The sequence below is a fragment of the Nerophis ophidion genome, linkage group LG03, assembly GCF_033978795.1.
Source record: "Nerophis ophidion isolate RoL-2023_Sa linkage group LG03, RoL_Noph_v1.0, whole genome shotgun sequence".
In the NCBI taxonomy this organism is placed as follows: domain Eukaryota; kingdom Metazoa; phylum Chordata; class Actinopteri; order Syngnathiformes; family Syngnathidae; genus Nerophis; species Nerophis ophidion.
The window spans coordinates 6,670,084-6,686,039 of record NC_084613.1 but is presented as its reverse complement, the minus strand read 5'-3'; the positions used below and the strand labels follow the sequence as shown (position 1 = coordinate 6,686,039).

The following is a 15,956-nucleotide window of genomic DNA, read 5'->3' as shown; positions in this document are numbered from 1 at the left end:
ATCCAGAGCCTTAAGGAACTCCGGGCGGATCTCGTCCACCCCTGGGGCCTTGCCACCGAGGAGCTTTTTAACTACCTCATCGACCTCAGCCCCAGAAATAGGAGAGTCCACCACAGATTCCCCAGGCACTGCTTCCTCATAGGAAGACGTGTTGGTGGGATTGAGGAGGTCTTCGAAGTATTCCTTCCACCTATCCACAACATCCGCAGTCGAGGTCAGCAGAACACCATCCGCACCATACACGGTGTTGATAGTGCACTGCTTCCCCTTCCTGAGGCGGCGGACGGTGGTCCAGAATCCCTTCGAAGCCGTCCGGAAGTCGTTTTCCATGGCTTCCCCGAACTCTTCCCATGTCCGAGTTTTTGCCTCCGCGACCGCTGAAGCTTCACACCGCTTGGCCTGTCGGTACCTGTCCACTGCCTCCGGAGTCCTATGAGCCAAAAGGACCCGATAGGACTCCTTCTTCAGCTTGACGGCATCCCTCACCGCTGGTGTCCACCAAGGGGTTTTAGGATTGCCTCCCCGACAGGCACCAACTACCTTGCGGCCACAGCTCCGATCTGCCGCCTCGACAATAGAGGTGCGGAACATGGTCCACTCGGACTCAATGTCCAGCACCTCCCTCGTGACATGTTCAAAGTTCTTCCGGAGGTGGGAATTGAAACTTTGTCTGACAGGAGGCTCTGCCAGACGTTGCCAGCAGACCCTCACAATGCGCTTGGGCCTGCCAGGTCTGTCCGGCATCCTCCCCCACCATCGCAGCCAACTCACCACCAGGTGGTGATCGGTAGAAAGCTCCGCCCCTCTCTTCACCCGAGTGTCCATAACATGAGGCCGCAAATCCGATGACACAACTACAAAGTCGATCATGGAGCTGCGGCCTAGGGTATCCTGGTGCCAAGTGCACATATGGACACCCTTATGTTTGAACATGGTGTTTGTTATCGACAAACTGTGACGAGCACAAAAGTCCAATAACAAAACACCACTCGGGTTCAGATCCGGGCGACCATTTTTCCCAATCACGCCTCTCCAGGTTTCACTGTCGTTGCCAACATGAGCGTTGAAGTCCCCCAGTAGGACAAGGGAATCACCCGGGGGAGCACTTTCCAGTACTCCCTCGAGTGTACCCAAAAAGGGTGGGTACTCTGAACTGCTGTTTGGTGCGTAAGCACAAACAGCAGTCAGGACCCGTCCCCCCACCCGAAGGCGGAGGGAGGCTACCCTTTCGTCCACCGGGTTGAACTCCAACGTACAGGCTTTGAGCCGGGGGGAAACAAGAATTGCCACCCCAGCCCGTCGCCTCTCACTGCCGGCAACGCCAGAGTGGAAGAGGGTCCAATCCCTCTCGAGAGAAGTGGTTCCAGAGCCCTTGCTGTGCGTCGAAGTGAGTCCGACTATATCCAGCCGGAATTTCTCGACTTCGCGCACTAGCTCAGGCTCTTTCCCCCCCAGTGAGGTGACGTTCCACGTCCCAAGAGCTAGCTTCTGTAGCCGAGGATCGGACCGCCAAGTGCCCTGCCTTCGGCTGTCGCCCAGCTCACAATGCACCCGACCTCTATGGCCCCTGCTATGGGTGGTGAGCCCATTGGAGGGGTGACCCACGTTGCCTCTTCGGGCTGTGCCCGGCCGGGCCCCATCGTGCCCCACCTCCGGGCCTGGCTCCAGAGGGGGGCCCCGGTGACCCGCGTCCGGGCGAGGGAAATCTGGGTCCATGGTTTTTCATCTTCATAAAGGTGTTCGAGCCGCTCTTTGTCTGATCCCTCACCTAGAACCTGTTTGCCTTGGGAGACCCTACCAGGGGGCTTTATGCCCCCGGACAACATAGCTCCTAGGATCATTGGGACACGCAAACTCCTCTACCACGGTAAGGTTGCAGCTCAGAGAGGAGATTTTGAAACATACTAATATTAAAAATTCAACCGAAAAAAAGAAGAGAAAAAGTAGTTAATTCAAATAATTTTGAAAAAAAAAAAATTTTTTATGGAACATCATTAGTAATTTTTCCTGATTAAGATTCATTTTAAAATTTTGATGACATGTTTTAAATAGGTTCAAATCCAATCTGCATTGTATTAGAATATATAACAAATTGGACTAAGCTATATTCCAGAAGAAAAGTTTTTAAATAAATTCAAAATACTTTGAAATAAGATTAAAATTTGATTCGAAAGATTGTTTTCAATCTTCATTTCGACGTTTTAAAATCCAAAATTCAACCGAATTTCTCTTATTTTGAAAGACGTCACAGGAAGTGGTAGTGGACTTGTTGTTCCAGAGTAGGGGTCACCAACCTTTTCTTGGGTACTGATTAATGCCAAGGGCTACCAGTTTGATACACACTTCAATAAATTGCCAGAAATAGCCAATTTGCTCAATTTACCTTTAATAAATAAATCTATATAAATGTAATATTTCTTCATTTTTTTCCCTTTTACGGAAGGTTTCTTTGTAGAGAATAAATGATTAAAAAAACACTTAATTGGACGGTTTAAAAAAGGAGAAAACACACACAAAAAAGAAAATTAAATTTTGAAACATAGTTTATCTTCAATTTCGACTCTTTAAAATTCAAAATTCAACCGAAAAAAAGAAGAGAAAAAGTAGTTAATTCAAATAATTTTGAAAATAAAAATAAAAAAAATTTATGGAACATTATTAGTAATTTTTCCTGATTAAGATTAATTTTAAAATTTTAATGACATGTTTTAAATAGGTTAAAATCCAATATGCACTTTGTTAGAATATATAACAAATTGGACCAAGTTATATTTCTAACAAAGACAAATCATTATTTCTTCTAGATTTTCCAGAACAAAAATTTTAAAAGAAATCTAAAAGACTTTGAAATAAGTGGACTGCGGCAACACTTCCTATGACATCTTTCAAAATAAGAGAAATTCGGTTGAATTTTGAATTTTAAAGAGTCGAAATTGAAGATAAAAAAAAAATCTTTCGAATCAAATTTAAATCTCATTTCAAAGTCTTTTGAATTTCTTTTCAAATTTTTGTTCTGGAAAAGCTAGAAGAAATAATGATTTGTCTTCAATTTCGACTCTTTAAAATTCAAAATTGAACCGAAAAAAAGAAGAGGAAAAAATAGATAATTCGAATCTTTTTGAAAAAAATTAAAACAATAATTTATGGAACATCATTAGTAATTTTTCCTGATTAAGATTAATTTTAAAATTTTAATGACATGTTTTAAATAGGTTAAAATCCAATCTGCATTTTGTTAGAATATATAACAAATTGGACCAAGCTATATTCCACAACAAACATTTTTAAATAAATTCAAAATACTTTGAAATAAGATTCAAATTTGATTCTAAAGATTGTTTTCAATCTTCATTTCTACGTTTTAAAATTCAAAATTCAACCGAATTTCTCTTATTTTGAAAGACGTCACAGGAAGTGGTAGTGGACTTGTTCCAGAGTAGGGGTCACCAACCTTTTCTTGGGTACTGATTAATGCCAAGGGCTACCAGTTTGATACACACTTCAATACATTGCCAGAAATAGACAATTTGCTCTATTTACCTTTAATAAATAAATCTATATAAATATAATATTTCTTCATTTTTTTTCCTTTTACGGAAGGTTTTTTGTAGGGAATAAATGATAAAAAAAACACTTAATTGGACGGTTTAAAAAAGGAGAAAACACACAAAAAAAAAGAAAATTAAAATTTGAAACATACTAATATTAAAAATTCAACCAAAAAAAGAAGAGAAAAAGTAGTTAATTCAAATAATTTTGAAAAAAAAAAATATATGGAACATCATTAGTAATTTTTCCTGATTAAGATTAATTTTAAAATTTTAATGACATGTTTTAAATAGGTTAAAATCCAATCTGCACTTTGTTAGAATATATAACAAATTGGACCAAGTTATAATTCCACAACAAACATTTTTAAATAAATTCTAAATACTTTGAAATAAGATTCAAATTTGATTCTAAAGATTGTTTTCAATCTTCATTTCAACGTTTTAAAATCCAAAATTCAACCGAATTTCTCTTATTTTGAAAGACGTCACAGGAAGTGCTAGTGGACTTGTTGTTCCAGAGTAGGGGTCACCAACCTTTTTGAAACCAAGAGCTACTTCTTGGGTACTGATTAATGCCAAGGGCTACCAGTTTGATTCACACTTCAATAAATTGCCAGAAACAACCAATTTGCTCAATTTACCTTTAATAAATAAATATATATAAATATAAAAAATGGGTATTTCTTCATAGAGAATAAATGATAAAAAAAAAAAAAACACTTAATTGGGACCACTTATCGGTCCTGCTAGACACCGACCTCTATTTAATAATACAACTTTAACATTTGACAACCAAATAATAAAACAAGGTGACTCTGTAAAAAATCTGGGTATTATCTTCGACCCAACTCTCTCCTTTGAGTCACACATTAAAAGCGTTACTAAAACGGCCTTCTTTCATCTCCGTAATATCGCTAAAATTCGCTCCATTTTGTCCACTAAAGACGCCGAGATCATTATCCATGCGTTTGTTACGTCTCGTCTCGATTACTGTAACGTATTATTTTCGGGTCTCCCCATGTCTAGCATTAAAAGATTACAGTTGGTACAAAATGCGGCTGCTAGACTTTTGACAAGAACAAGAAAGTTTGATCATATTACGCCTGTACTGGCTTCCTGTGCACTTAAGATGTGACTTTAAGGTTTTACTACTTACGTATAAAATACTACACGGTCTAGCTCCATCCTATCTTGCCGATTGTATTGTACCGTCTGTCCCGGCAAGAAATCTGCGTTCAAAAGACTCCGGCTTATTAGTGATTCCTAGAGCTCAAAAAAAGTCTGCGGGCTATAGAGCGTTTTCCGTTCGGGCTCCAGTACTCTGGAATGCCCTCCCGGTAACAGTTCGAGATGCTACCTCAGTAGAAGCATTTAAGTCTCATCTTAAAACTCATCTGTATACTCTAGCCTTTAAATAGACCTCCTTTTTAGACCAGTTGATCTGCCGCTTCTTTTCTTTCTCCTATGTCCCCCCCTCCCTTGTGGAGGGGGTCCGGTCCGATGACCATGGATGAAGTACTGGCTGTCCAGAGTCGAGACCCAGGATGGACCGCTCGTCGGGACCCAGGATGGACCGCTCGCCTGTATCGGTTGGGGACATCTCTACGCTGCTGATCCGCTCGAGATGGTTTCCTGTGGACGGGACTCTCGCTGCTGTGTTGGAGCCACTATGGATTGAACTTTCACAGTATCATGTTGGACCCGCTCGACATCCATTGCTTTCGGTCCCCTAGAGGGGGGGGGTTGCCCACATCTGAGGTCCTCTCCAAGGTTTCTCATAGTCAGCATTGTCGCTGGCGTCCCACTGAATGTGAATTCTCCCTGCCCACTGGGTGTGAGTTTTCCTTGCCCTTTTGTGGGTTCTTCCGAGGATGTTGTAGTCGTAATGATTTGTGCAGTCCTTTGAGACATTTGTGATTTGGGGCTATATAAATAAACATTGATTGATTGATTGATTGATTAATTGGACGGTTTGAAAGAGGAGAAAACACACAAAAAAAGAAAATTAAATTTTGAAACATAGTTTATCTTCAATTTCGATTCTTTAAAATTCAAAATTCAACCGAAAAAAAGAAGAGAAAAAGTAGTTAATTCAAATAATTTTGAAAATAAAAATAAAAAACATTTATGGAACATCATTAGTATTTTTTCCTGATTAAGATTAATTTTAAAATTTTAATGACATGTTTTAAATAGGTTAAAATCCAATCTGCACTTTGTTAGAATATATAACAAATTGGACCAAGTTATATTTCTAACAAAGACAAATCATTATTTCTTCTAGATTTTCCAGAACAAAAATTTTAAAAGAAATTCAAAAGACTTTGAAATAAGTGGACTGCGGCAACACTTCCTATGACATCTTTCAAAATAAGAGAAATTCGGTTGAATTTTGAATTTTAAAGAGTCGAAATTGAAGATAAAAAAAAATCTTCGGAATCAAATTTAAATCTCATTTCAAAGTCTTTTGAATTTCTTTTCAAATTTTTGTTCTGGAAAATCTAGAAGAAATAACGATTTGTCTTCAATTTCGACTCTTTAAAATTCAAAATTGAACCGAAAAAAAGAAGAGGAAAAAATCGATAATTCGAATCTTTTTGAAAAAATTAAAACAATAATTTATGGAACATCATTAGTCATTTTTCCTGATTAAGATTAATTTTAAAATTTTAATGACATGTTTTAAATAGGTTAAAATCCAATCTGCATTTTGTTAGAATATATAACAAATTGGACCAAGTTATATTCCACAACAAACATTTTTAAATAAATTCAAAATACTTTGAAATAAGATTCAAATTTGATTCTAAAGATTGTTTTCAATCTTCATTTCTACGTTTTAAAATTCAAAATTCAACCGAATTTCTCTTATTTTGAAAGACGTCACAGGAAGTGGTAGTGGACTTGTTGTTCCAGATCAGGGGTCACCAACCTTTTTTAAACCAAGAGCTACTTCTTGGGTACTGATTAATGCCAAGGGCTACCAGTTTGATACACACTTAAATAAATTGCCAGAAATAGCCAAGTTGCTCTATTTACCTTTAATAAATAAATATATATAAATATAATATTTCTTCATTTTTTTTCCTTTTACGGAAGGTTTTTTGTAGAGAATAAATGATTTAAAAAACCAACACTTAATTGGACGGTTTAAAAAAGGAGAAAACACCAAAAAAAAGAAATTTAAATTTTGAAACATATTAATATTCAAAATTCAACCGAAAAAAAGAAGAGAAAAAGTAGTTAATTCAAATAATTTTGAAAAAAAAAAACAATTTTTTTATGGAACATCATTAGTAATTTTTCCTGATTAAGATTAATTTTAAAATTTTAATGACATGTTTTAAATAGGTTAAAATACAATCTGCACTTTGTTAAAATATGTAACGAATTGGACCAAGCTATATTCCACAACAAACATTTTTAAATAAATTCAAAATACTTTGAAATAATATTCAATTTTGATTCTAAAGATTTTTTTCAATCTTCATTTCGACGTTTTAAAATCCAAAATTCAACCGAATTTCTCTTATTTTGAAAGACGTCACAGGAAGTGGTAGTGGACTTGTTGTTCCAGAGTAGGGGTCACCAACCTTTTCTTGGGTACTGATTAATGCCAAGGGCTACCAGTTTGATACACACTTCAATAAATTGCCAGAAATAGCCAATTTGCTCTATTTACCTTTAATAAATAAATCTATATAAATATAATATTTCTTCATTTTTTTTCCTTTTACGGAAGGTTTTTTGTAGAGAATAAATGATAAAAAAAAACACTTAATTGGACGGTTTAAAAAAGGAGAAAACACACAAAAAAAGAAATTTAAATTTTGAAACATATTAATATTCAAAATTCAACCGAAAAAAAGAAGAGAAAAAGTAGTTCATTCAAATAATTTTGAAAAAAAAAATAAAAAAATTGGACCAAGCTATATTCCACAACAAACATTTTTAAATAAATTCAAAATACTTTGAAATAAGATTCAAATTTGATTCTAAAGATTGTTTTCAATCTTCATTTCGACGTTTTAAAATCCAAAATTCAACCGAATTTCTCTTATTTTGAAAGACGTCACAGGAAGTGGTAGTGGACTTGTTGTTCCAGAGTAGGGGTCAGCAACCTTTTTGAAACCAAGAGCTACTTCTTGGGTACTGATTAATGCCAAGGGCTACCAGTTTGATACACACTTCAATACATTGCCAGAAATAGACAATTTGCTCAATTTACCTTTAATAAATAAATCTATATAAATGTAATATTTCTTCATTTTTTTTCCTTTTACGGAAGGTTTTTTGTAGAGAATAAATGATAAAAAAAAAAACACTTAATTGGACGGTTTAAAAAAGGAGAAAACACACAAAAAAAAGAAAATTAAATTTTGAAACATAGTTTATCTTCAATTTCGACTCTTTAAAATTCAAAATTCAACCGAAAAAAAGAAGAGAAAAAGTAGTTAATTCAAATAATTTTGAAAATAAAAATAAAAAAAATTTATGGAACATTATTAGTAATTTTTCCTGATTAAGATTAATTTTAAAATTTTAATGACATGTTTTAAATAGGTTAAAATCCAATCTGCACTTTGTTAGAATATATAACAAATTGGACCAAGTTATATTTCTAACAAAGACAAATCATTATTTCTTCTAGATTTTCCAGAACAAAAATTTTAAAAGAAATTCAAAAGACTTTGAAATAAGTGGACTGCGGCAACACTTCCTATGACATCTTTCAAAATAAGAGAAATTCGGTTGAATTTTGAATTTTAAAGAGTCGAAATTGAAGATAAAAAAAAATCTAAGGAATCAAATTTAAATCTCATTTCAAAGTCTTTTGAATTTCTTTTCAAATTTTTGTTCTGGAAAATCTAGAAGAAATAATGATTTGTCTTTAATTTCGACTCTTTAAAATTCAAAATTGAACCGAAAAATAGAAGAGGAAAAAATAGATAATTCGAATCTTTTTGAAAAAATTAAGACAATAATTTAGTGAACATCATTAGTCATTTTTCCTGATTAAGATTAATTTTAAAATTTTAATGACATGTTTTAAATAGGTTAAAATCCAATCTGCATTTTGTTAGAATATATAACAAATTGGACCAAGTTATATTCCACAACAAACATTTTTAAATAAATTCAAAATACTTTGAAATAAGATTCAAATTTGATTCTAAAGATTGTTTTCAATCTTCATTTCGACGTTTTAAAATCCAAAATTCAACCGAATTTCTCTTATTTTGAAAGACGTCACAGGAAGTGGTAGTGGACTTGTTGTTCCAGAGTAGGGGTCACCAACCTTTTCTTGGGTACTGATTAATGCCAAGGGCTACCAGTTTGATACACACTTAAATAAATTGCCAGAAATAGCCAATTTGCTCAATTTACCTTTAATAAATAAATCTATATAAATATAATATTTCTTCATTTTTTTCCCTTTTACGGAAGGTTTCTTTGTAGAGAATAAATGATAAAAAAAAACAACACTTAATTGGACGGTTTAAATAAGCAGAAAACACACAAAAAAAGAAAATTAAATTTTGAAACATATTAATATTAAAAATTCAACCGAAAAAAAGAAGAGAAAAAGTAGTTAATTCAAATAATTTTGAAAAAAAAAAATAAAATTTTTTATGGAACATCATTAGTAATTTTTCCTGATTAAGATTAATTTAAAAATTTTAATGACATGTTTTAAATAGGTTAAAATCCAATCTGCATTTTGTTAGAATATATAACAAATTGGACCAAGTTATATTCCACAACAAACATTTTTAAATAAATTCAAAATACTTTGAAATAAGATTCAAATTTGATTCTAAAGATTTTTTTCAATCTTCATTTCGACGTTTTAAAATTCAAAATTCAACCGAATTTCTCTTATTTTGAAAGACGTCACAGGAAGTGGTAGTGGACTTGTTGTTCCAGAGTAGGGGTCACCAACCTTTTTGAAACCAAGAGCTACTTCTTGGGTACTGATTAATGCCAAGGGCTACCAGTTTGATACACACTTCAATAAATTGCCAGAAATAGCCAATTTGCTCAATTTACCTTTAATAAATAGATCTATATAAATATAATATTTCTTCATTTTTTTTCCTTTTACGGAAGGTTTTTTGTAGAGAATAAATGATAAAAAAAAAAAACACTTAATTGGACGGTTTAAATAAGGAGAAAACACACAAAAAAAGAAAATTAAATTTTGAAACATATTAATATTCAAAATTCAACCGAAAAAAAGAAGAGAAAAAGTAGTTCATTCAAATAATTTTGAAAAAAAAAAAAAAAAATTGGACCAAGCTATATTCCACAACAAACATTTTTAAATAAATTAAAAATACTTTGAAATAAGATTCAAATTTGATTCTAAAGATTGTTTTCAATCTTCATTTCGACGTTTTAAAATCCAAAATTCAACCGAATTTCTCTTATTTTGAAAGACGTCACAGGAAGTGGCGGAGCGTTCCAGCCGGATGTTGGCAGGCAGCGACATAAAAAAGTGGAGCCGGGAATAGAGGCGGCAAGGACGGAAGAGGAGCTCCACTACAACGGAAGAGGACCTCCACGACACTACGCGGAGAGCCGGGGGGGGGACAGCACCTCCAAAACCGCCATGGACAACTAAACATATCACGGTTGTGTCTGGGAAGGCTCCGGCATTTGGACTAAGGAGGGCCGCGGTGTAGTCACGTTAATGGTGGATCATCGCGGTGCCTTCCCGCCGCACACTGGAACCTTTTGTTCGCCTGTTCTCCCCCCATGTACGCCCCCGGACTCCCCGGGCGTGCTGCGTGCAGGTCCCGCCACATGGACGCATAGCAGCGGCGGCGGTGGAGCTGGTGGAACATTATCGTCATCTTCAGTCATGTTCGCGGTGCGCATCGTCACCGCCGACTACTACCTGGCCAGTCCGCTCCCGCAGCTGGACGTGGGCTACTCCGAGTTCCGGGGCAGCGACGTCCAGAAGGTGCCGGTGGTGCGAGTGTTCGGAGCCACGCCTGCAGGTCAGTCCCGGGGGTGTCCCCTCGTTTTTCTCCGGGAGCAAATGGACGGAGCATGTACGTGACTTGTGTGCATACTCAATCATTTGGCAACATAAAGGGTAGAAAAGAAGATCCATCCATCCATTTTCTGCCGCTTATTCCCTTTTTTTGGGGGTGGCGGGGGGTGCTGGCGCCTATATCAGCTAGAAAAGAAGATATGTTTCTGTATATGTGCATATATATATATATATATATATATATACACACATAATGTAGCTAAGAGTCATGGATGCATTGGAATTCTGGGTAATTCTTAGGTTGAGTTTATAATGTGTTACAGAGCCAATGTTCTCCAGAAATGTGTTTTGGTGTGGGTTCACAGAGTGTGGCGCATATTGGTAAGAGTGTTAAAGACAAGTTGTTTTGTATGACAACCATCAGTGTGATCTGTATGGCTGTGGAACAAGCCATACTTGCCATATAAAACAACTTGTCTTTAACGCTCTTACTAATATGCGCCACACTCTGTGAACCCACACCAAACACATTTCTGGAGAACATTGGCTCTGTAACACATTATAAACGCAACATAAGAATTAGCCAGGATTCCAATGCATCCATGACTCTTGGCTATGTTATAGACACGCCCCCAACCCTGCCCACGGAGAAGGGGGGGTGGGGGTTTGGTGCTAGCGTGGTGTATAATATAGCTAAGAGTCATGGATGCATTGGAATTTTGGGTAATTTTTAGGTTGCGTTTGTAATGTGTTACATAGCCAATGTTCTCCAGAAATGTGTTTTGGTGTGGGTTCACAGAGTGTGGCGCATATTAGTAAGAGTGTTAAAGACAAGTTGTTTTATATGACAACCATCAGTGTGATCTGTATGGCTGTGGAACAAACCATACTTGCCATACCTTTTACACTGATGGTTGTCATATAAACAACTTTAACACTCTTACTAATATGCGCCACACTCTGTGAACCCACACCAAACACATTTCTGGAGAGCATTGGCTCTGTAACACATTATAAATGATAAACGGGTTGTACTTGTGTAGCGCTTTTCTACCTACAAGGTACTCAAAGCGCTTTGACACTACTTCCACATTTACCCATTCACACACTGATGGAGGGAGCTGCCATGCAAGGCGCTAACCAGCACCCATCAGGAGCAAGGGTGAAGTGTCTTGCTCAGGACACAACGGACGTGACGAGGTTGGTACCAGTTGGGGATTGAACCAAGGACCCATTATAAACGCAACATAAGAATTACCCAAAATTCCAATGCATCCATCACTCTTGGCTATATTATATACGTGCCCCCGACCCTGCCCACCTAGACCGGCGCACGGAGAAGGGGGCATGGGGGTTTGGTGCTAGCGAGGTGTATAATATATCTAAGAGTCATGGATGCATTGGAATCCTGGGTAATTCTTATGTTGCGTTTATAATGTGTTACAGAGCCAATGTTCTCCAGAAATGTGTTTTGGTGTGGGTTCACAGAGTGTGGCGCATATTAGTAAGAGTGTTAAAGACAAGTTGTTTTATATGACAACCATCAGTGTGATCTGTATGGCTGTGGAACAAGCCATACTTGTCATATAAAACAACTTGTCTTTAACGCTCTTACTATAATGCGCCACACTCTGTGAACCCACACCAAACACATTTCTGGAGAGCATTGGCTCTGTAACATATTATAAACGCAACATAAGAATTAGCCAGAATTCCAATGCATCCATGACTCTTGGCTATGTTATAGACGCGCCCCCAACCCTGCCCACCTAGACCAGCGCACGGAGAAGGGGGGGTTTGGTGCTAGCGAGGTGTATAATATAGCTAAGAGTCATGGATGCATTGGAATTCTGGGTAATTCTTAGGTTGCGTTTATAATGTGTTACAGAGCCAATGTTCTCCAGAAATGTGTTCGGTGTTGGTTCACAGAGTGTGGCGTATATTAGTAAGAGTGTTAAAGTTGTTTATATCACAACCATCATTGTAAAAGGTATGGCAAGTATGGCTTGTTCCACAGCCATACAGATCACACTGATGGTTGTCATATAAAACAACTTGTCTTTAATGCTCTTACTAATATGCGCCACACTCTGTGAACCCACACCAAACATGCGCTAATAAAAATAATATTTTGCGAAACGAGTTCGACCCGGCAGTAATCCTAGGCAGGCGCATAATATACAGTGGGGCAAAAAAAGTATTTTTATTTAGCCAGCGATTGTGCAAGTTCTCCCACTTAAAATGATGACATCATTGGTACACTTCAACTGTGAGAGACAGAATGTGGAAAAAAAGTCCTGGAATTCACATTGTAGGAATTTTAGAGAATTTATTTGTAAATTATGGTGGAAAATAAGTATTTGGTCAACCATTCAAAGGAGGTTTTGGCTCAAAATCTCACGATACTTGGCCCCATTCATTCTTTCCTTAACACGGATCAATCGTCCTGTCCCCTTAGCAGAAAAACAGCCCAAAAGCATGATGTTTCCACCCCCATGCTTCACAGTAGGTATGGTGTTCTTGGGATGCAACTCAGTATTCTTCTTCCTCCAAACACCACCAGTTGAGTTTACACCAAAAAGTTCTATTTTGGTTTCATCTGACCACATGACATTCTCCCAATCCTCTGACATCAGGGATTGTAGCGGACATTTTGATCAGGCTATAAGTGGTCTGCTTTAATCGCATAATTACACAGTATTCTGGACTTCTGTGTTGCTGAATCTTTTGCAATTTGTTCAATTAATAATGGAGACGTCAAAGAAGAAAGATGTAGGTGGGAAGCGGTGAATTGCGGCCGCCTTTAGCAACGCAAACACAGCCGGTGTTTCCTTGTTTACATTCGGCTATTACCGTAGACATGAGCGGAGAGTTTGCGTCGTTCCTCCTCCAAACACGATGAGTGGAGTTTACACCAAAAAGTTCTATTTTGGTTTTATCTGACCACATGACATTCTCCCAATCCTCTGACATCAGGGATTGTAGCGGACATTTTGATCAAGCTATAAGTGGTCTGCTTTAATCGCATAATTACACAGTATTCTGGACATCTGTGTTGCTGAATCTTTTGCAATTTGTTCAATAAATAATGGAGACGTCAAAGAAGAAAGATGTAGGTGGGAAGCGGTGAATTGCGGCCGCCTTTAGCAACGCAAACACAGCCGGTGTTTCCTTGTTTACATTCGGCTATTACCGTGGACATGAGCGGAGAGTTTGCGTCGTTCCTCCTCCAAACACGATGAGGTGAGTTTATACCAAAAAAGTTCTATTTTGGTTTCATCTGACCACATGACATTCTCCCAATCCTCCGACATCAGGGATTGTAGCGGACATTTTGATCAGGCTATAAGTGGTCTGCTTTAATCGCATAATTACACAGTATTCTGGACATCTGTGTTGCTGAATCTTTTGCAATTTGTTCAATTAATAATGGAGACGTCAAAGAAGAAAGATGTAGGTGGGAAGCGGTGAATTGCGGCCGCCTTTAGCAACGCAAACACAGCCGGTGTTTCCTTGTTTACATTCGGCTATTACCGTAGACATGAGCGGAGAGTTTGCGTCGTTCCTCCTCCAAACACGATGAGTTGAGTTTATACCCAAAAAAGTTCTATTTTGGTTTCATCTGACCACATGACATTCTCCCAATCCTCTGACATCAGGGATTGTAGCGGACATTTTGATCAAGCTATAAGTGGTCTGCTTTAATCGCATAATTACACAGTATTCTGGACATCTGTGTTGCTGAATCTTTTGCAATTTGTTCAATTAATAATGGAGACGTCAAAGAAGAAAGATGTAGGTGGGAAGCGGTGAATTGCGGCCGCCTTTAGCAACGCAAACACAGCCGGTGTTTCCTTGTTTACATTCGGCTATTACCGTAGACATGAGCGGAGAGTTTGTGTCGTTCCTCCTCCAAACACGATGAGGTGAGTTTATACCAAAAAAGTTCTATTTTGGTTTCATCTGACCACATGACATTCTCCCAATCCTCTGACATCAGGGATTGTAGCGGACATTTTGACCAAGCTATAAGTGGTCTGCTTTAATCGCATAATTACACAGTATTCTGGACATCTGTGTTGCTGAATCTTTTGCAATTTGTTCAATTAATAATGGAGACATCAAAGAAGAAAGATGTAGGTGGGAAGCGGTGAATTGCGGCCGCCTTTAGCAACGCAAACACAGCCGGTGTTTCCTTGTTTACATTCGGCTATTACCGTAGACATGAGCGGAGAGTTTGCGTCGTTCCTCCTCCAAACACGATGAGGTGAGTTTATACCAAAAAAGTTCTATTTTGGTTTCATCTGACCACATGACATTCTCCCAATCCTCTGACATCAGGGATTGTAGCGGACATTTTGACCAAGCTATAAGTGGTCTGCTTTAATCGCATAATTACACAGTATTCTGGACATCTGTGTTGCTGAATCTTTTGCAATTTGTTCAATTAATAATGGAGACGTCAAAGAAGAAAGATGTAGGTGGGAAGCGGTGAATTGCGGCCGCCTTTAGCAACGCAAACACATCCGGTGTTTCCTTGTTTACATTCGGCTATTACCGTAGACATGAGCGGAGAGTTTGCGTCGTTCCTCCTCCAAACACGATGAGTTGAGTTTATACCAAAAAAGTTATATTTTGGTTTCATCTGACCACATGACATTCTCCCAATCCTCTGACATCAGGGATTGTAGCGGACATTTTGATCCAGCACCGATCCAACCTATAAGTAGTCTGCTTTAATCGCATAATTACACAGTATTCTGGACATCTGTGTTGCTGAATCTTTTGCAATTTGTTCAATTAATAATGGAGACGTCAAAGAAGAAAGATGTAGGTGGGAAGCGGTGAATTGCGGCCGCCTTTAGCAACGCAAACACAGCCGGTGTTTCCTTGTTTACATTCGGCTATTACCGTAGACATGAGCGGAGAGTTTGCGTCGTTCCTCCTCCAAACACGATGAGTTGAGTTTATACCAAAAAAGTTCTATTTTGGTTTCATCTGACCACATGACATTCTACCAATCCTCTGACATCAGGGACTGTAGCGGACATTTTGATCCAGCTATAAGTGGTCTGCTTTAATCGCATAATTACACAGTATTCTGGACGTCTGTGTTGCTGAATCTTTTGCAATTTGTTCAATTAATAATGGAGACGTCAAAGAAGAAAGATGTAGGTGGGAAGCGGTGAATTGCGGCCGCCTTTAGCAACGCAAACACAGCCGGTGTTTCCTTGTTTACATTCGGCTATTACCGTAGACATGAGCGGAGAGTTTGCGTCGTTCCTCCTCCAAACACGATGAGTTGAGTTTATACCCAAAAAAGTTATATTTTGGTTTCATCTGACCACATGACATTCTCCCAATCCTCTGACATCAGGGATTGTAGCGGACATTTTGATCAGGCT

General features: G+C 37.8%; 1 protein-coding gene across 1 annotated transcript in view; it reads left to right on the top strand.

The window, feature by feature from the left end:
* Positions 1-10,011: 10,011 nt before the first annotated feature.
* Positions 10,012-15,956, top strand: part of LOC133549037 (DNA polymerase zeta catalytic subunit-like) — an 81,574-nt gene continuing 75,629 nt past the window's right edge. The window contains exon 1 of the mRNA XM_061894109.1: positions 10,012-10,555. Coding sequence (XP_061750093.1) covers positions 10,246-10,555 — 310 coding nt within the window. The 5' untranslated portion in view covers positions 10,012-10,245. The remainder of the gene's footprint in view (positions 10,556-15,956) is intronic.